The sequence below is a fragment of the Lethenteron reissneri genome, chromosome 57 (assembly GCF_015708825.2).
Source record: "Lethenteron reissneri isolate LAM-NWPU_2019-01 chromosome 57, ASM1570882v1, whole genome shotgun sequence".
NCBI lineage: Eukaryota > Metazoa > Chordata > Hyperoartia > Petromyzontiformes > Petromyzontidae > Lethenteron > Lethenteron reissneri.
This window is the reverse complement of record NC_083835.1, coordinates 539,802-560,634: the sequence shown is the minus strand read 5'-3', so window position 1 is coordinate 560,634 and position 20,833 is coordinate 539,802. Positions and strand designations below refer to the sequence as shown.

The 20,833-nt window shown below is 54.8% G+C and overlaps 2 protein-coding genes across 7 annotated transcripts in view; one reads left to right on the top strand and one right to left on the bottom strand.

Annotated features, from left to right (window-relative positions):
- The window catches only part of LOC133357253 (uncharacterized), a 29,697-nt gene extending 25,973 nt beyond the window's left edge, over positions 1–3,724 (top strand). For all 5 annotated transcript variants that reach the window (XM_061575101.1, XM_061575102.1, XM_061575100.1 and 2 more), the window contains 2 exons: positions 1,014–1,088; positions 2,652–3,724. In XM_061575101.1, the coding sequence (XP_061431085.1) occupies positions 1,014–1,088; positions 2,652–2,756 (180 nt within the window). In that variant the 3' untranslated portion in view covers positions 2,757–3,724. The remainder of the gene's footprint in view (positions 1–1,013; positions 1,089–2,651) is intronic.
- Positions 3,725–13,773: 10,049 nt separating this feature from the next.
- Positions 13,774–19,164, bottom strand: LOC133357333 (POU domain, class 3, transcription factor 3-like). Of its 2 annotated transcripts, none has more exons than XM_061575228.1 (2): positions 19,016–19,164; positions 13,774–14,972 (listed from the first exon to the last, which is right to left on the bottom strand). In XM_061575228.1, exon 2 carries the CDS (start codon positions 14,889–14,891, stop codon positions 13,854–13,856), a length of 1,038 nt encoding a protein of 345 aa, XP_061431212.1. In that variant the 5' UTR covers positions 14,892–14,972; positions 19,016–19,164; the 3' UTR covers positions 13,774–13,853. The 2 variants fall into 2 exon arrangements, with proteins under 2 accessions (XP_061431212.1, XP_061431210.1); XM_061575226.1 differs by having other exon boundaries at positions 13,777–14,969.
- Between the last annotated feature and the right edge of the window lie 1,669 nt (positions 19,165–20,833).

The window sequence follows — 20,833 nt, the reverse complement described above, 5'->3', positions numbered from 1 at the left end:
CCACGCTCGTCTCCCCGGCGTTTCCGGGTTCAGCGCGTTGCTCGCCGTGATGTCCGACGTTTCGCTCCACATGCTCGGGAGCCTGTCCTGAAAGCAGCAAGGCCGCAACTGAAAAACATTGAACCGGTGGCCGCTGGTGGACCGACGCCACCCTTCGGTTTTCTTGTAGCTTTGTATTTTATCAAATATTTTTAGTATCAAATGCACACACTTTCAATGTTGTCTTGACCATTTATCGGTTATAGCCTTGACATGTTCAGACGCCTGCACGCATGCAGCTGTGTGTCGCAACTAAACCGTAAACTTGAGCAATCCCCAAAGTCAATGTGAGGATTGCCGGTGTTGAATTCTGAACAGTGTGACCATTTCGAGCTCGTAGTTAACTCTGGATTATTAGAATCCATCATCTGCTGCCCACATGGAACTGCCTTCCCCCAGCCGTCTGGGCTATCGACTCGCTGGTCCCATTCACATCCAGGCTCAACACTCGGCTTCTTCCTCCGCTTACGGCCGACTGTCTCTCTCGCCAGGTCACGTTCGCTAGAGTTCTCGCCTGCTTTAACAAACTCAACTTGGCTCTCCGCAAAACGACATGCCCGCTGTTCCCTGTGCAGCGGCGCAAGGTCACGGCCACAGTTAAACGCTGAGCAGATCCACGTTGACGTTGTTTTGCATGTCTCATTGCATCTTAGCTGCTGTTGCTTAAACTAAACTATTTACCAGGTAAGGCCCACTGAGCTATATAGCCCTTTTTCAGAAGCGGACTGGCCACAAATGATAGCTCAACATAGTTGCTTATCACATGAAAATGTATAGCACGTGTAGAGGGGAAAACCCAGAGAAAAAACGGGGAGAGAGACACACGCAAACTACAAATATACAGCAGGCGTCGGGGTCGAGACCGAACCCACGCCCTCCTGTATTACACCAGCCTTATCGGCACCCGTCACCTCGCCACCGCTCAACTCGCCCATCCTCTCCCGCCCCTCGGCGCCCCTTCTCGTCCCACCCAGGGTATCTTGGTGCACAGAGTGCAGCCTGGCGGGCCAGCGGAGGAGGTGCTGAAGCCTGGAGATGAAATCCTTCAGGTATAGTCGTCCGCTCACAGTTACTCGGGCCAGGTGCGCTGGCGTTCGCCTGTCCCTGCCCAGCAGCGTGGGGGAGATAAACAAGTGAATAAACGCGTGTTTAATAGGGCAGCTCCCAGCTTCTAAAGATTCCTTCCAGATTCCACGTTGAGGCTATCCTTGGAGTCATGCATCGGTGTGCGGAGCCACGTGACAACCCACCAACTGATGATTGGCTATATCAACTTGCCACCCGTGGGCCAGGAGATCGAGAGAGCGGCGGGGGGGGGGGGGGGGTGTTTCATGATTCAAGATGCTTCCGGCACGTTGAGCAAAATGTCCGACGTCGGGCCCAACGGCACAGCGGCACGAGCCGATGGCGAACCGGAGAGTCGCACAGGGCAGCCGATAAAACCCGCGCAGCTGCCCTGCTTGTACAAGCGCGTGTGAATGCGTGCGCTTGTGCGTGTATGCGCGTGCGTGCTTGTGTGTGCGTGCTTATTCATGCTTGTATGCGCGCGTGTGGGTGTGCGTGTATGCGCACGTGTGGGTGTGCGTGTATGCGCGCGTGGGTGTGCTTATGTGCGCTTGGGTATGCGTGTATGCACGCGTGTGCGTGGAACATCATCGACAGTTAGAAACATTTAGGCTGGCCTGCCTACGATCCATCTTGGGTTTAACTAGGTTGGATTGTGTGAGGAGCTCACAAATCCTTCAAAGATCTGGGCAAAGTCCCATCGGTGAGCTCCTCCGGCAGGCAAGGCTGCATTGGCTGGGCCATGTAGCCCGCATGCCCAGCCACCGCATGCCTAGACAGCTTTTGTTCGGTCGGATAGAGGGGGCTAAACGGGTGCGGCACGGGCTAGAGAAGAGATGGAGTGATGTGCTACAAGAGGCTGTAGAGCTGAGTGGACTTGCGAATGATTGGTACCAGCGGTGTCAAGATCGGCCTCTGTGGAGGAGGCTCGTGTAGGACGCTACTCGGCAGTTGGAGGCAGTCGCCCTCCAGCAACAACGGAGGGCGGAGGAGCTACGCTCACAACAACGAGCGGAGCACCGTTGCGGCTAAAACACAGCAAGTTGGCACGGTAGGAGGCACAGGTGGTGCATTGGCCAGTCATCTCAGTCAGTCGACCCATGGCACCTGGGTCTGCCTTGTGACCTCCTGCCATCGGGCATTCAACACTTCACGTGGCCTTACCGTGCACATAGCTTGGCACAAGCACCGTGGTGACGTCACCGCCACTTAGTGGTGAATGACAGTTGTTGTTGTGTGAACGCGGTAGTGCAGTTGTTAGTGTACTGCGTGACGAACCCAAGTTGGGTATCCGCTCTCGACCAATAACAGTGACGAATATCTGAACCGGTGCTGGGCCTCCGTTAGGTCGACTGCCCTTAAGGGAGTACCTGGTGCAGTGTATAATACATCAGCACTGGGGAGACAAAGGCGGTCAGGCAAGGCGCTGGCCGCACCACCCCCTCTCGCACTGTTGCCCTGAATAAGTGCTACTTGCTCACAGCGCTCGCCCCAGCAGTCAGTTAAGGCTACACGGGGGATATTTGTCCGTGTGTGTGAACGCGCAGGCCAATGGCATCCCCCTGCAGGGGTTTACTCAGGCCGAGGCGGTGGCTCTCCTCAAGTCTCTCCCCAGCAGCGTGCAGCTGTTCGTGACTCGCCGCGTCGCCTGACGCCGCGTGGCCCCCCACGTGGTGCCCCACGTGGTGCCCCACGTGGTGCCCCTCCCTGGCGCCCCGCTCCGGCCTCTCCTCCCCGCTCCGGCCCGCTCCATCGTGCGGGACGTTCTCGCCTCGTCTCCGCCGTCTCTATCCACCTCTCGTCCTCCGTACTCTCTCCACTGGCCTCCATTCCATTGTTATCCGCATGCGTCTCTCATCGGACATCCCAAGTCGTCCGTTTCGTCTGTTACCAGAGTTTTCATTTTCATCCCTTACCGCGTTTACAAATCCTCACCCTCATACGGTCAAATTCTTCACCGCTCGTTCGTTCGTTCATGTATAGCATTTGTAAGGTGTGACGTCCTCGCTTGTTCTTCCGTTGGAGACTTGGGTCTGTGCCCGAACTCATCGCTCGCGACAAACAAGAAGATATCAACTTGGCACACCGTCGTCACGCTGGCAATCGTCCCGTCATGAGAAGCCGTCCGACGAACAGACTCTTTCCCCAGCGCCCGTGATGTTCGACCGCATCAGCTATCCATGCGTACGGCTTTCTCTCTCGTACGGCATTTGCCCAAATGTCGTAACTGTGTGCTGAGCTTGGTAATCCATCCGGTGGCATCGGCAGCCGGTTGATCTGTGGCGACGGTGCCCCCCGTGTGAGCGCGTGATGGGCAGCGGTGCAGTGCGTGGTGACGCGATGGACGGATCGCGCTTGCCACGCTCGCGACCGGAGGCGACTTCTCTGCATTTGTGATGGGAGATGAGACCGCACCTGCATGCATGTGTATGTTCCGTGCGTGTGTATATGCCGTGCGTGCCGCGTGCGCTCTGCGCTGCTCAGAGTCGACGCAGCTGTTTGCACTTGAGCGGTGAGCGTCAAAGGTTTGTGCCTCCGTTTTGTAAAAAAACTAAAAAGTGGTAAAATATTTTTGTACTATTTTGTAAACATTCAATGAAGTTCAATGAGACGATTGTTACTTGTAGTGACTGCGTGGTTACTCGCGAGAGAGTGCGCGGTGTGCGCGCCTTGCGGTTATCGTGCTTGACCTAACAATTGAAAGGTTGCGAGTTCAAGTCATGTTCAGCCAATCGTTGAGCTGAACAGCCGGATTGGATGAGGGCCTCCCTGCAGCCGTGTAGGTCGTGACTCTTTCTCCACGCTGGTCAGTACGGGTTTGTGAATGTGGGGATCATAGCAGGACGGTACAACAATGTGTGTTTCTGCACTGCCCTCTACCACCCACACAGCTGACAAAGCCACCGGTTTGTGAATGGTGGTCGCCCATCCAAGCACGAAACTGCCGACCACAGAGAAGCCCTCTCGTGGCCAGCGGACCTCAACATTGGCGTTTAGCTCCTGAACGTAATGCCATCGTACGCCAGAATAGACTCCAAATGCTGTCCAGGCCCGCCCCGGCTTGGCCTGCGAGGTGTGACCACGCGGGAGAGCCTTGGTCGCGGGTGAGGTTGGCTGGAGGGCCCTGTGGTGGCTCACGCGGCGCTCGCTCGCTCGCTCGCTCGACACCCAGCGGCTCCCCGGCAGGCGCCGCCGTTGCTGGGCTCCTGGGCGACTCGCTCCAGGAATGAGCGGCCACCTCCCATCCCTCACCCCGATCTCTCTCCTCCTCCTCCTCATGGAGAGAAAAACCACAAGACCCCACCGACCCCCGGGCTCAACCCTCGGCGCCGCGCCCTGCGCAGCCCGGCTCCTCCCCCAGCCGAACCCTTCTGGACCTCGGCGTGCCACGCGCTTTCTCACGGTGGTAATGGCTGTCCCCCCGAGGACAAGCCAGGGTCCGCACCTTTGTGCGGGCACAAACCTCTTCCCATTTCACGTCATTTGACAAATTAGCCAATACATAGTCGCGATTGTGGCCGTGACGTATTCCGTTCCGCTAGATTAAATCCCTTGACAAGGGGGCGGCCGTGCAAAATGTGCGGTTGTCTGGTGGCCCCGGCACTTTCTCACGAGCCGTGAGATTGCGAGGGGACGGGGGCGCGTTTCACGGGACCACACAGCACGCGTGCTCTGTGCGCGCGGGCGCCCCCAACCCCACCCCCCCCCCCCCCCAACATGTCGCGCCGTGCCTTTGGCACCCCCGTCGCCACCGGAGCTCGCAATGCACACGGCGGCGGCAGAGTTGCTGTCTGGGCCCGAGTCCGGTCTCGTCGGCAAAGAGGGCCTGCCCTGTGGAGGTCTCGCCGAGTTGTGCGTCGCTGGAAGTCCGCTCGCCGCGTGGCTGCTGCATGAAGGCGACTGCTGCTGTCACGGACGGTCGCTCCCTCCTGGTTATGGAATTCCCAATGCCAATTTATATTTGATGCTGCTGCTGTTACTGCGTTGGCAGTGGTGCACAAGCACAGTTAATGCCAATAAACCTCAACGCATTCTATGTCAATAACGCTCCCTTAAAATTTCCCCCAACGTTAGCTACATATTTCTTTGGGTGAATGCCACTGCCGTGATAATGACAACTGTGCAGAACGTACAAAAGTTCAATCAATTTTCCACTGCCCGAATCGTCTCCCAGTATTATCAGGTGAGCCAATCGGTGAACTCGCTAAGTGTGGTGTTGATGTAAATATACATCGCCCATTGGCACGCTCGGTCTTCCTCGGCTCACCGCAGTCTGTAACGATGCGACGAGAGCATCTCAGTCGGCATCTTCACTCGGACTCTGGCAACTCCGTCTCGGCACGGTCACTCGCGCTTTGGCCGGCATTCGTCGTCTAGCGGTGGTCGTGGTGATTGATGGTGGTGCTGATGATGAAGTTGGTGATAGTGGTGGTGATGGTGGTGGTGGTGATGGTGGTGGTGATGATTATGGTGGTGATGATGGAGATGATGATGGTGGTGATGGTGGTGGAGATGATGGTGGTGATGATGATGGAGATGATGATGGAGATGATGGTGGTGGTGATGGTGATGGTGGTGATGATGGTGGTGATGGTGATGGTGGTGATAATGGTGGTGTTGATGATGGAGATGATGGTGGTGGTGATGGTGATGATGATGGTGGTGGTGATGGTGGTGATGGTGGTGATAATGGTGGTGTTAATGATGGAGATGATGGTGGTGGTGATGGTGCTGATGATGGTGGTGGTGATGATGGTGGTGATGGTCTGGTAGGCAGCGGCCGTAGCCACCGTGGAACCACGCTCGATGATTTTCGACCACTCATAGCCACCGTCGACTCCACCAAAACAAACACTTTTTGTTGACGAGTGTTCGTTACTCGGTGCCTTCGCACAATTATCGCCGGTGGCCACGTCGCCCTTCATCTCCCGCTGCCGCTCCGCCGCGTGCCTTTGTGAGCCGCAAGTTTAAGACCACACGGAGCGCTCCGCAGAATCGGGGTCACGGCCCAGCCAGAGGTCACGCGAGCTTCCAATGTGGTCTCGTGCGGCTTCGTGTGAACGGCGCTTGCGTTGAATGGCAGTGGGGGGGGGGGCGCGGTAGGGGGGGTGGAGAGGTGGGGGGAGATGGAGGGGGGGCATCGTTACCCTGTCGCAATTCAAAGTGGCACAGCCTGCGAGCCACGCGGCTTGGCACTGCAGCGCCTCTGCGTGCCACGAGGCGCAGATTCATCGATTCGCGTCGATGATTCTCCCGCTCGAGGTGCACGCAGGGACAGGGTCTCGTTCACGCGACAGCCCCGCAGCCACTAGAGGTGACTGTTGTCGAACCGAAGTCGTGACCCCCATCGGCCTCGTCCATCGCGGATCGCGAAGGACCTCGACTGCACTGAATCTGGGGCTCAAGCGCGCCCGTCATTGAATTAATTTGTCGCGTGGAGTGAGTTCATGGTCTCAGCCAGGTCACCAGTCACTGAAGGAGCAGAAGATAAACCAAAGCGTGACATTTGCTTCTGCACTTAATTTGGATGACTTCCATGCAGCTCTGAGAACTACCAACATATGGATTGATTCGACGGTAGTGCAATGAATATTGACCCTCATGCAGCACGTGGGAACATGTTGTGTGGAACATGTGTGGAGCATGTAGTGTGGAGCATGTTGTGTGGAGCATGTTGTGTGGAGCACTCGCCACTTGTTGCAAAGGGTCGCGGTTTGAATCCAGCGGCCGCCCCGGTTAACACTGCGGTGCGTATTCATCTTAAGTAATAGGACGCGCCGTCATCTTCAGTGGACGTTAAAGATCCCGTGATATCATTTGCAACAGTGCGGCATTGAGTGTCGGCGTTACCGTCAAAGTTTGCCAAATTAGAAAAATTACTCCAATTTGGATGATAAATAGAAATCATTTTAAAAATCTACGTGACACTCCTTGAGGCTTTCCGTGGTAAAGCAGCGGAGTAACAATAAAATGAAGAGCCGATCCGGTGTCTCTGCCTCGCGGTCTGCTCTGTCGTCTGTGTGTCCGTCGCGCTGCCTCTCGGGGGAACTCCCGGCTTGCACCTCGCCACGCGGTCTGCGTCAATTCGATGTCCACTTTAGACTCCCAGTGGGACGATGTGAACTTGAGACTCGTCGGGCCGTGGGCGTCGCTGATCAGCTGCGCCGAGACAGCGCCGGTGGTGCCGGGCCCTCTCCCCGCACTGCTGGTGACGGCGCTGACCCCACACCGCCGCTGACCCCACACCGCCGCGTGCCAGGGAGCTCCAGGATCGTGACCCAGCGATGAAAGTTGACGACGACGACGATGATGGAGGAGCGGCAACAAGTCCGGACGGTGCGCAGCTCTGGAGTGGAACTCGCAGGTGGTGGTGGTGGCGTTCTCACCACGTGGGGTGTGCTGTCGGAATTTTCAATAATCCTGGACTGCAACTACCGGGCTACATTTGGGGATGTTTTGGTGGACATCGCCGAGATGATTGCCCGCGGTCGGAGGGCGACCATCCGAGCGCCACCGCGGGGAACGGCAGCTCGTGCCACTGCTGGCCTGGCACCACGGCCCTCCGCCTGCCTCGTGCACGAATTCATGTGAGCCGCAAAGGGAATAATTCTGTACGTTTCAGAGACGGGTTTTGTGACAGTGGCCCAGACAAAGCAGAAATTCGTCTCAATGGTACCCGCATCTAAAGACCTTGCTGTGACGGGTTTTTTTTTATATACGTATATTTAAAAAAAACATTGACAAAGAGTTTGTGTTTTGGCCGCGAGCAGATTCAATGTTACGCGGAATCATGGCTGAACAGCTTCAGAGCTCATTGGCCCAGCGGAACGGAGCACGCATGCTAATCGCCGCCGCTTTCACCAGCACTCATTGAACTGCGCGTGGACAATGCCCCGATCCCAGGAGCTTAGCCGTGCCAGGCAGCCCCGTGCGAGATGCGTCTGGCGCGGTGGCCTCGCGGGCGGGCGGGCGGGACGCCGGGCCACGGCAGAGCGTGGTGGGAGATTTGGCGGAGGGGAACAAAATCCATTTCATAGCTTGCACCGGAGGCCGGGCCTCTCGCGCTCCGCCATTGATGGAGGTGGTGGTGATGGTGGTAATGATGGTGGTGGTGCTGTGGCGCTCTGGTTCCTGCCTACTTTTCCAGACTCACTTTTGTCACTATTATAGTTGTGGTCAGCCAAGTGACGCCCGTGTACATTGAGGGTGGAGTCTAGCGAGAGAGCAATCGATACCGTGCACCTGAGGCGATCCGAGAGGGTTGGGTCGTCTTTCAGTTTTGGACCAGCCACCCTGACGCCTTTCACACCGGAACGTATCTCTGGGACAACGCTGCGCTCACAATAGGCCGCAGGATGACCCCTTTATCCTGTTCATCATGTTGAGAGAAAACTGGCCACACTGATGGTGATTGACATCTCGTTTGCTGCAGGTGTTTCTAATTGCACATCACCCCCTCTCCCGATACAGGCGAACCACACCCTCCATTGAATTCTCCCTTGCCACTTGTTTGTGCCATTTTACAGGCGTGCTGGTGATTAGAGTGATGGTGATGATGGTGATAATGATGGTGGTGGTGGTGGTGATTACGGGAATGATGGAGATAATGATTGTGGTGATGGTGGTGCTGATGATGATGATTGGTGATGGTGATTACGGTGATGATGATAATGATGGTGATTACGGTGATAATGATGGTGGTGATAATGATGGTGATTACGGTGGTGGTGATGATGATTATGATGGTGATGACGGTGATGGTGATAATCATTACGATGATGATGGTGATATTGATGGTGAATACGGTGGTGATGATGGAGATATTGATGGTGAATACGGTGGTGATGATGACGGTGATGATCATGGTGATGGTGATTACGATGGTGGTGGTGGTGATGATCAATGTCGTAGTTATCAAGTACCCAGACGGATGCAACTAGACTTCGAGACAGGCAACAGGTAAAACGCGTTGGCAACGTGCATTGCTACAATATTTGCCTTTATTAGTTTTCAAAAGTTGTGCTTATTTCGTGGGGAGAAAAAGAAATACGAAAAAAAACATCTTGACTACATCACGGCAATTAGACTCCACGCACGCCGCTCCGGCACACACATCCAGGACGAACTCGCTCGGGACTTTGCAAGTCAGGCGAGCGGTGGGCACCAGCCTGCCCCTGCGTGCCCCTCGCCATGGGTTCGCATCTGCAACGGGGCCACGAAGGCGGCGCTTTCTCTGTGGTATAACGAGTTCAGCCCAAATGCTGGGCACAGCAAGGAGAATGAAGCTACAGCGAGCGGGCCATATCCACCACGTGACTTCAACACTTCACACGGCCCGCGACTTCATTTAAAATAACCCACCACTTCATATTACAGCCCTAAGCGACATGTCTCGGACCGTGTTCGGGAACACAGGGCAGATCTGAAACACGGTAGGACCAATACCTCGGCCATGGCTGATCATTGTTTTAACGCTGTGGGCTCACACGAATTTGATTTCTCTAAGACGAAGATACTTTGCAAACCCACTAGCTATCAACAAAGATTCGTTCATGAAGCCATCCAGATATACAGACACAATTTCAACCGAGAAGATGGCTACAAACTGAGCAATCATTGCAAGGACGTTATCAACCAGTTTAAGACATAACTGGCTGTGACGTTCCCCTCCTACCACCTTCCGATGTTAGTTGTTCATTAACAGGTTCACACTAACACAGCCACTTCGCGCGCAGACCTCGGGGTTGCGGCTCTGCAATCTACCATGAACATGCTCATCTCTCACATTAACATGTTAATCTCTCACATTAACATGCTCATCTCTCACATTAACATGCTAATCTCTCACATTAACAAGTTAATCTCTCACATTAACATGCTCATCTCTCACGTTAACATGTTAATCTCTCACATTAACATGCTCATCTCTCACATTAACATGCTAATCTCTCACATTAACATGTTAATCTCTCACATTAACATGCTCATCTCTCACGTTAACATCGCCACCTCAGCACGCTCGTCATGGAGGCCGCTCACCGATCTTACGTTAACATGCTAATTTTCACCTGGCAGCCCTTTAATTGGTGGAAAACCCACCACCGTTGTGGTTACTGCCCACCAATTACATAACATTGGCTGCTGACATTTGTGCTACGCTCATTTCAAACCTTTATAAACGGGTTTCCTTTAGAAGCTAACCCCCTTCTCTTGATGACGACCGCTTGTGTTGCGATGGAAACGTAGTTTTTTGTTATTTCCTTTGAACCTATCTACGTGACTTTACCGAAAGACCCAAAGAATATGAAGTCCTGTATACTTCACGCACTTAACGTCACAGAGCCCACCACTTTACACAACCCATGACTTGACTTCACACTGCCCACAACTTCCTAAACGTACGACTTCATGTGAGTCCGCGACTTCATATCACGCGACTCGTGACCTAATAGTATCACAGCGCTTGCACGGGCCACCTCCAGTTATGGGGCTTACAGGACTACAGGGCCGGATACTCGGGAGAGGGTGGTGCACCAACATGTATCGTAGTACACTTCTACGGTTCCCGCCTTCGCCAAACCGCACTGACCAGTGTGGTGAAGTATGGTCAAACAACCCCCCTTCCCCCCACGACTGACACTTCGTGGGGAGGCATTCATCCAACAGATTGACGGAAGTGCTATAATTATTATAATTGTACACACACACACCATGATTATCTAACATACATAGACATGATCATACGTTCTAAAAGGTCTAGAAAGGTAGAATGTGACACAATGTTCGTAGAGCGATTATCATCACGATCCATGGGCAGATAGCCCGTCGGTGTCCACTGCACATGTCGTCATTGTTTCCACTTTCCTCTGCCTTGTGCCAATCTGCGCAAGCAGTGCCGCGTCTTTGTGGAACACCAGTCTCTTACGTGAGCGTGAAGCCATTCCCTGTGAGGTCTTCCTCTCCTTCTAGTTCCTTCAACTTTCCCGAACAACGACAGCGCTGATAATTGGTTCTTTACCCTTCTATCTGGCAACAAAACTGACACCTTTTTACAAGGAGTCATGTTTGCATAGACCGCAATACCTGCAGTCATAATACAAACAAAAGAACATAACTCTGATAATGTGCACTGTCCTATCAGAGTTATGTTCTTTTGTTTGTATTATGACTGCAGGTATTGCGGTCTATGCAAACATGACTCCTTGTAAAAAGGTGTCAGTTTTGTTGCCAGATAGAAGGGTAAAGAACCAATTATCATATTTTTACTGGCAAATGAGGTTCCCATAGTGTAAACGACAGCGCTGTTGTGTCCATCTTACATTTGTGTCCAATTAGTGATCATCAGATAATCTCCACATTGTACAATTAGTGATCATCAAATAATCTCCACATTATCCAATTATTAATTATTGATCATCAAATAATCTCCACATTATTCAATTATTGATCATAAAATAATCTCCACATTGTCCAATTATTGATCATCAGATCATCTCCACATTATCCAATTATTGATCATCAATTAATCTCCACATTGTCCGAGTTATTGATCATCAGATAATATCCACATTGTTAAATTATTGATCATCAAATAATCTCCACATTGTCAAATTAGTGACCATCAGATAATCTCCACATTGTTAAATTATTGATCATCAAATAATCTCCACATTGTCAAATTAGTGACCATCAGATAATCTCCACATTGTTAAATTATTGATCATCAAATAATCTCCACATTGTCCAATTATTGATCATCAAATAATCTCCACATTGTCCAATTATTGATCATCAAATAATCTCCCCATTGTCCAATTATTGATCATCAAATAATCTCCCCATTGTCCAATTATTGATCATCAAATAATCTCCACATTGTCCAATTATTGATCATCAAATAATCTCCACATTGTCCAATTATTGATCATCAGATCATCTCCACATTGTCCAATTATTGATCATCAGATCATCTCCACATTTTCCAATTCGGCTCCCCAAGTTCGGCAGCCCCATTGCCGATCAGCCGGAGGCTCCACGCAGCTCCACGACTCGCGCTGAGCGCTCTCAACTCCCCCCCCCCCCCCCCCCCCCCCCGTGGATCGCAGTGAACTGAGAAATTCGCCTCTCTTCCAGTGTGACGATAGAAGCCGGGCTGGTCAAAACGATGACTGTACTCGCAAGTGTCAAGGCGGCTTACAAAGTGAGAGTGTGAGTGCGAACTGGCCTTCAGTCGGGCACATTGCTGAGAAATTAATAAGTGCATCTGACAAAGACGACATTGCAAGCAATTACACAAACACATCGACCGTATTCTCCGGATTGTGTGCAAACATAATGGGGAGACAAAGGCGGCCGGGCGTGGTGCTGGCCACCCACCCCCTCAAGCGCCGTACCCGCCTTCATAGGTGCTACCCACTAACAGCACTTGCCCCAACTTTATTGACACCGGGCACACGTTTGGGGTGATTCTTCGCTTTCTGGAGCGCCTTATGATCCGGGGAACAGGGGAGCAGTCGAGTGCGTGCGCCGCGTGTATGCCGCTTGGAGAGTCCAAGAGATCTGTGCGCGTGTTTTTACACAGTCCCGGTACTGAGGTTCGCGCGTGTATCGGCTCGCTTGAGTTGTTCAACCCCAACGAGACAGCTGCACTGCGTCCTTTCTGTAATCCAGGAGGTGTCTTCGGGGTGCTTCGTGTCCCGCTCAGTCTGCGTCCAGCTGCCTGATCGGCTGTGCAAAGGTGGCGCCGACTCTCTGTAGCTCCGCAGGCGAAGTGAGAGGTATACTGGATGTGGTTGTCCGGGTGCTGTATCTCTTGTTGTTCTTCCTGTGCGTGCAGGAGGAGGAGGGTGGATTATAGAACTGAGTGACGCTGTGCATGGAGACCGACTGGGGCGTGGGCAGCTCCATCAGTCGGCGTGAGAGTGCCGAGGCCCCCTGTACCGGACTGGCCGCATGCGTGCGGTTGTAGACTGCCTACTGCGCTTTGCTTTTACCCCAGTAAACATGGGACGGTAGCTTGACGTTGGGTCACCGTTGATCCAAAGGTTACCGCCGCATGCCAACGCCGACATGTTCACTGGGTGCTCGGTGATGAGGGGTTTCAATGGGGTGGCTGGACGAGGCATTGCGTGTTCACCAACTTGCATTGGGAGCCACCCAGGAGACGGAGCGCTGTGGCCAGTCGGTGTGCAGCACGCGGCGCTTGGCGGACTCGACATCGCAGTCGTCGCGAGAGGTGGCGGTGGCTTGGGGAGGCCTTCATCCAGCAGTGGATTGACCACGACGACGAAGTGTGCGATGTGTGTGATGTGTGCGATGTGTGTGATGTGTGCGATGTGTATGATGTGTGCGATGTGTGTGATGTGTGTGATGTGTGCGATGTGTATGATGTGTGTGATGTGTGTGATGTGTGTGATGTGTGCGATGTGTATGATGTGTGCGATGTGTGTGATGTGTGCGATGTGTGCTCGACAGTTGCCATCGCGCCTCCCCCTCCTCTCCCCTCGTGTGAATCCTGGACTTTGAGACCACGTCCTCCATGGCTCCCTCTACCTCCTCCACTGTTCTCCCCGGGGCTCCCACCACCACCTCCACCACCTCCACCACCCCCTCCACCATCACCACCACCACCTCCACCACCACCACCAGCTCCACCACCACCTCCACCACCACCACCTCCACCAGCTCCACCACCACCTCCACCAGCTCCACCACCAGCTCCACCACCACCTCCCCCCTCCTCCTCCTCCTCAACCCTGCCAGGCCCCGACCAGAAACGAGCAGAGCGACGTCCATCCCTCAGCGCAATACTCCTCGGCCACCTGCTCTGCACTCCACTGCTCCTTGGCCTCCTCCTCCCCCGCCTTGTCCACCAGCAAGTCGCGCTCCGCCTTGGCCGCCTGCGGCTTCACGCCCGTGGCCGCGTTCTGCACGGGCCCCAGTCCGGCCTTGTGAGCTACCTTCACGCGGTGCGGGCCAACTCCACCTCCACCACCACCAACTCCACCACCAACTCCACCACCAACTCCACCACCACCACCATCTCCTCCTCCGAGTGGATTTCTGTTGGCAGCAGCAGACGCGGTCTTCCTGCCCGGCGACGTGTGTGCCTCTGCGCTGTTCACAGCTACCGAGTGAGGATGAGGAGGATGAGGAGGATGAAGAGGAGGCGCTGGAGGACGCCCTGGAGCTCCTGGAAGAGCGCGCCCCGCACCTTGAGGAGCAGCAGGAGGAGCAGGAGGAGGCGGTCGGTGGTTTCCGCGCTGAGGAGGCTTGCGGCTGCGGTAGGCGAGCGTGAGGTGCGCCTTCTTGGGCGCGTGCCGGCACACGCCGGCCTTGAGCATCTTGCGGCCCTCGCACGCGTTCGCCTTGTGCTTGAGCCGCCGGATGACCTGCTTCCAGTATCGCGCCGCCTTGTGCCCGTAGGCGTCGCAGCGGGACGGCTTGGCGCGGTACTCGCACCAGTAGGAGCGGCGCTGCTGCCGTGCGGCGCAGACCACCCGCACGGTCACCTCGCCGCCGCCGCCGCCCCCTCCGCCGCCGCCGGTCGCCTTCCACTGGCACAGGTGCCTGCCCCGGCTGCGGAACGCCCCCTTGGCCGGCAGGCCTGCCCGGCCGTGACCTGCACCTCCAGCCTCCTTGCGCGAGAAGACGTGGGGCTGCTGCTGCTGCTGCTGCTGGCGGTGGTGGTGGTCATCGCTGGTGGTGGTGAGGTCCCTCCTCGCCTGGTGGTAGAGAGGTGGGTAGGAGAGCAGCAGACCCAGCAGCATCAGCCTGTGAGCTGCCATGGCGACGGATGGAGGTGTCCAAGCACCTCCAGGGTGGTCCTCCTGCCGTCTGCAGCTCCTCGTGTGTGGATGGTGGAACTGCTGGAACAGCGGCGTACATCAGCAACGTACATCAGCGACACGCAACAAACACACAGCACCGGGACCTGCGTTTGTGGATGAGGTGTGCAGGCCCCGTAATCTGTAACCCGTGTCAAAGCACAGGTCCTAAATGTTTACCCGCACGCATGAGTTTGAGACGAATCATCAGGTGATGCTACTATTGGCAGTGGTGCACAAACAGCACAATCAACAACAACTCAACACGTGTCAACAACAACCACACTCGTAAAAAAACACCTGTATTGTGGATGATAATGGTAGCGAAAGCCTACGCGTTAAACTCACAACCACGCTGTGTGTGCGGCTTTACAATAAACAAACGTGTACGATAGGTGACGTGTCGAGCGATGGCCCACATGGCTTACTTTCCGTGCAATGGCCCTTTGATTTATATTCTCTACTATGAAGAAGGGCCGTTGTGTGTAATGGACAATGGATGTGACGAGACAACGTTGCGATCATGATGACGACGAAGATGATGATGACGACGATGATGATGATGACGACGACGACGATGATGATGACGATGATGATGATGACGACGATGATGATGACAATGACGACGACAATGATGACGACGATGACAACGACAACGATGATGACAATGACGACGATGATGACGACGAAGATGACGACGATGATGACGATGACGACGACGACGATGATGATGACAATGACGATGATGATGACGACGGAAATGATGATGACGATGATGACGACGTTGCTGATGATGACGACGAAGATGACGGCGATGATGACAATGACGACGATGATGACGACGAAGATGACGACGATGATGATGACAATGACGATGATGATGACGACGGAAATGATGATGACGATGACGACGATGATGACGACGTTGCTGATGATGACGACGACGATGCTGGGAGGCTGCGCCGTCTGCTGCGGCTCGCGGTGCGGCCGCGTCTCCGTGGTGCGCCCGGCCCCGAGGTTGGGGGGCCGCGGCCTGGCGACGCTTCGCGTCTCCCCCCAGGGGAGTTGTCGTTCAGCTCCGTCTCGAGAACAAACCGCTCCCGTTCACGTTACATTTAGCACGGGTGGCTAGGTACGGTGCGAAAGAAGGTCAACGTTCATACAACAGCAAACTCAAAGGGTGATCTGAACACATCACGACATCGGTCGTGGTCTATCCACTGCTGAATGACCCCCCCCCCCCCTTCCCAAGCCGTCGCCTCTCTCTCTCTCGCGGTGTCGCCGTGCTACGATCCGTCCACCTCCTGGATACACCAAGACGCAGTCTCCCCACCGTGTCGCCTTAACGAGCTGTAGGCGCGAGTCACGCCAGCGAATAGCAAGCCCCTGAGCAGGCCGGCACTCGTGGTGTCTCTGCTGTGTCTCTGCTGTGTCTACAGCTCGTGGTGTCTCTGCTGTGTCTCTGCTGTGTCTACAGCTCGTGGTGTCTCTGCAGCTCTGGGAACGAACTCGTCGTGATTGCGACTCTTCCCCCGTGTCCCGCAGTGCATTGGGGAGACAAAGGCGGCCGGGCGCGGTCTTTCCCACGCCTCCACCAACCGTCTACTAAAGGCTACACGGGGGGCCTTTGTCTTATGACAGATATTTGGCGATGCAGTTACGTCCCCAAATATATTTTTTTTAATCCATAACGGCATTGTGTTAGTTGACTACGTCTCAGTGTCTACACACGGGAGGAGAACACGGAATGTATCCACACATACGAGGACAGAATTAGCAAAAGCAGCAAATAAAACATTTGGAACGTCGATATTGTCACAAAACTGACCCTACGAGTATCGCTGATGTGACATCGTGCCACGATATACAACATCGTGATGGTGCCGCGGTGGCTGTGAGATGTTGACTCCCTCGCCAGGTATACAGGAGGACTTGGGTTCGACCCCGACCCTGACGCCTGCTGCTGTATATTTCGAGTTTGCGTGTCTATTTCCCCGTGGTCACGTGGATTTTTCCCTCGACATTTAGAATCGCGCGGTCAGAGTATTTGGCTTCTGCTATAAACTGCCACGTGACAAGCCACTTCGTTTAGCTGACATGTGTGATAGACAGGTCACGTCTTAAACAGAGCTATGAAGCTCAGTGGGCCTTGTCTGATGATAAGGAAGTAGCTCATCACGTGGACATTTAAAGCCGTTAAATGCTCTAAACGCGTGTTGTTTCTAAATGTGGAGGGGAAACCCAGAGGGTTCGGAGAAAAATCTACGCGACTACGGTGAGAACTCCAAATATACAGGAGTCAGGGTCGGGATCGAACCCACAATCTCCTGCACAGCAGGCGAAGTAGTTCACATCTCGCCACCGCGGCACACGTGTCTGTATTTATGTGTGTCTATGTGTCTGCCTGTCTGTGTGTCAGTGTGTCTGTGTGTCTGTGTTGCTGTGTTTCTGAGTGTCTGTGTATCTGCGTGTCTGTGTGTCAGTGTGTCTGCGTGTCTGTGTGTCTGTGTTGCTGTGTTTCTGTGTCAGAAACATATATGGTGTGGTGTGTATACATCACCACTGGGAAGACAAAGGCGGCCGGGTGCAGTGTTTGCCACCCACCTCCTCTCACGTGCCGTTCTGGCCTTTATAGGCGCTCGCTAAAAGCACTTGCCCTCACAGTCTGTCCAAGGCTACATGGGGAATCTTTGTCTATGGTGGCATCAGCAGCTTTGGCAACTGTGACGTCTTCATCTTGGCCACTGAGAGACCGTCACGTTGGCTGGCTGCCCCGAATCCGTGGTGCGCGTGTCGCACTGACGCTGTGCTCATCCACAGCAGCATCGCGACACGCTGCAGAAAGTCGGATTTTGGGGGGAAATTTGGGCGACCATTCCCTGAACTTCAGACCTCCCGGGACAAATGTAGCGTCATTCCTCGCGTCACGCGTGCCCATGTGTCCCGAGCTTCGTGCTATTCTCAATTACAAACTACAATTGGGATTCATAGAGCGAGACTTGCAATGCGACTGCATCTTAAGGCTCTGTTACGCACCTACGATGAGCACGGCGAGCTACGTACGGTTCGAAAGAAGTTCAACATCCACACGTAGCTTTAGCACGTGCAGCTGATGGGGAAGATGAGGTGTGTGGGTGCGTTTGGACACGATCGCTTCTATTTTAAGAGGAGAGGCAGTCAGTCAAAGAAGAAGGTGCCTGGAGGACTTCAACTGGGGCAGGGGGTCAACGGCACGGACGGCAGGGGGAAGGGAATTCCAGACAATGGGGGCAGCAGAGAAGAATGAGTGACCTCCCGCTGAGCGAAGGTTGAGCGGGGGCATCCACAGAAAGCCTTGCATGGGGGTGGGAGTGGAGTGAGATGAGAGGGGAGAAGAGTTAGGAGAGTGCGTGGAGGGGAGTGGAGCGAGATTAAAGGTAGAGGAGAGTGCGTGGAGGTGAGTGGAGCGAGATTAAAGGTAGGAGAGTGCGTGGAGGGGAGTGGAGCGAGATGATATGAGAGGTAGGCAGGAGGGAGTCCATGGAAGATCTCGAAGATGGTATCATCTTGATCTTGTACTGAGTTGAGAGTTGTGCTCGGTGTGTCTAGGGCATAGACGGCCGGTGGCGTGGGGGGTGTGAGAGAGTTCCAGACATTGAGGGCAGCAGAAGAAAAGGAGCAACCCCCCCCCCCCCCCCCCCCAACAGCGCAAACACAATACCGCTTACACGGTTTTCTGGGCAAATTTGACATTCCGTGAGCAAATCTCATTCGTAAAGATCCACGGAGCGTTCTTGCTGATTGATCCCAAACATGAGCCCAGGTTGTGAGTTGAGCAGGACACGGTCACTGGAACTCTGGCCCCGTATGAGCAACGTCAGAAAACCCCTCGCTCTCTCCGACGTGGTGCTCTGGGGTTGTACCGCGTGTTGTTCGCACGATGTCCGACGATTCGTTCCACGTGCTTCTGAATTGAAGCTCCGAGCCGTCGTGCCAAATAGGACGCGGTAAACCCGGAAAACCAAATCGGTGGAGCTGCACAGCAGCACAACCGCGACAAGCTTTGGCACCCGTGCGATAAAAAACAAAGAAAGAGAGCGACTTACCGATCGCGGTGTGTTTAATTGCTCCTTCAAAACGTCCAGGAAGCCGAGCGATTCTTCAAGTGGCCGTCAACTCTGAGACGGCGTCGGGAGGCATTGGCCCTGACGAGAGGTTGACCGCCAGCGCCTCCGCGCTGCTGGAAATGAAGGATGTTTGCTGCCAGATTGACAATTTCATCTCATGAATCAGCTTAAATAGGGAGGGGGTGTGAGGGGGGTGGTGGGATGAGGAGGGGGGTGATGAAATGAGGGGGGTGGTGGGATGAGGGGGGGGGGGGTCGGCATCACCATTGGTTCTCACAGCCCTTCACAAAAATCAAAATTTTTCCACATTCATTGGCGAGCGCCATCAGCAGCGCGAGATGCGGCCCCCGTGGGCGGCGAGGTTGCCCGCCCCCCCCCCCCCCCCCAGCATTGTTCAGATGAGGCACTGAATGCCGAACCCGCTTCGCAGTTTGCTTGAGAGTTTCACCACCGCGACTGCCGAAGGGATGCCCTCTCGTGAGTCCGTGTGGCCGATGGGATTTGTAAGAAAACGATTTTGTTCGCGTGGAGAGACAAACAAGGGCGGGAGGCGTTATGTCTTTCGGTATTTATGTTGCTGCTTCTATTCTCCACATTGAAGCTCAATGATAATAATTATAATGTGTGGTGCAACATGTCTTGATGTGGCTAAGAGACACCCACACCATGAAACATCGGGGCAATTGTCGTTTGTTTCCCAACGCCCACCGACTCTTTCCGCTTGGCAGTATTGGTGGGTGCAGACCGCTGCCAGTCCATCGGTAGGCCTTGTATGGTGGGGTTCAGTGTGGGTACTGCCACATTCTACAATACGAATGGGCCTGCATGGAAGATGTTCAATATGCCCTCCCGAGAGGGGCTCTCTAAGGCTCTCCCGAGGCCCTTCTGCCAGCAGGGGCGTGAGCAAGCAGTTCCAGGGCTGCGTCTTTACCGACAATTTCTCTGATACGTGACAAAGTGGGTGGACTTGGTGGACCCTCTCTGTAACCTGAGCAATAATCACCAATGGGAAGCATTCGTGAGCAGGAGGACACTCCCAGCGTCTTCCACATTGTGGGCTAGAGCTCCCGCCACCCCACCAGGCTCGTTTGCATATTCCAGCGGGTGGAAATGCGCCGTTTTTGAGGAACGGCGCTCGATAGCCGGCTCATTATTCCAATTATGGAACGCGGCGGCGCTTATGCAAATTAATGAGCGGAGCGGAGTTGAGATCGCGTGACGGGTCCAGCGCTGTCGCGCGTGGCGGCAGCGCTCCTTGGCACCCACCGCGCGTTCAGAGCGAGGCGACGGCGGGTGGGGTGGTGGTGGTGGGGGTGGTGGTGGGGGTGGTGGGGGTGGTGGTGGGGGTGGTGGGGGTGGTGGTGCTGGTGGGGATGGTGGTGGTGGTGGTGGGGGTGGTGGTGGTGGGGGTGGTGGGGGGTGGTGGTGCTGGTGGGGATGGTGGTGGTGGTGGGGGTGGTGGTGGGGGTGGTGGTGGGGTGGTGGTGGTGGTGGGGGTGGTGGTGGGGGTGGTGGTGGTGGTGGGGGTGGTGGTGGTGGTGGTGGTGGTGGGGGTGGTGGTAGTGGGGGTGGTGGGGGTGGTGGTGCTGGTGGGGATGGTGGTGGTGGTGGTGGGGGTGGTGGTGGTGGGGGTGGTGGGTGATGGTGCTGGTGGGGATGGTGGTGGTGGTGGGGGTGGTGGTGGGGGTGGTGGTGGTGGGGGTGGTGGTGGGGGTGGTGGTGGTGGTGGGGGTGGTGGTGGTGGGGGTGGTGGTGGTGGGGGTGGTGGGGGGTGGTGGTGCTGGTGGGGATGGTGGT

Excerpts from the sequence above, each read along its gene's own strand:
- LOC133357333 (XM_061575228.1), bottom strand. The coding sequence starts at position 14,891 with ATGGCAGCTCACAGGCTGATGCTGCTGGGTCTGCTGCTCTCCTACCCA.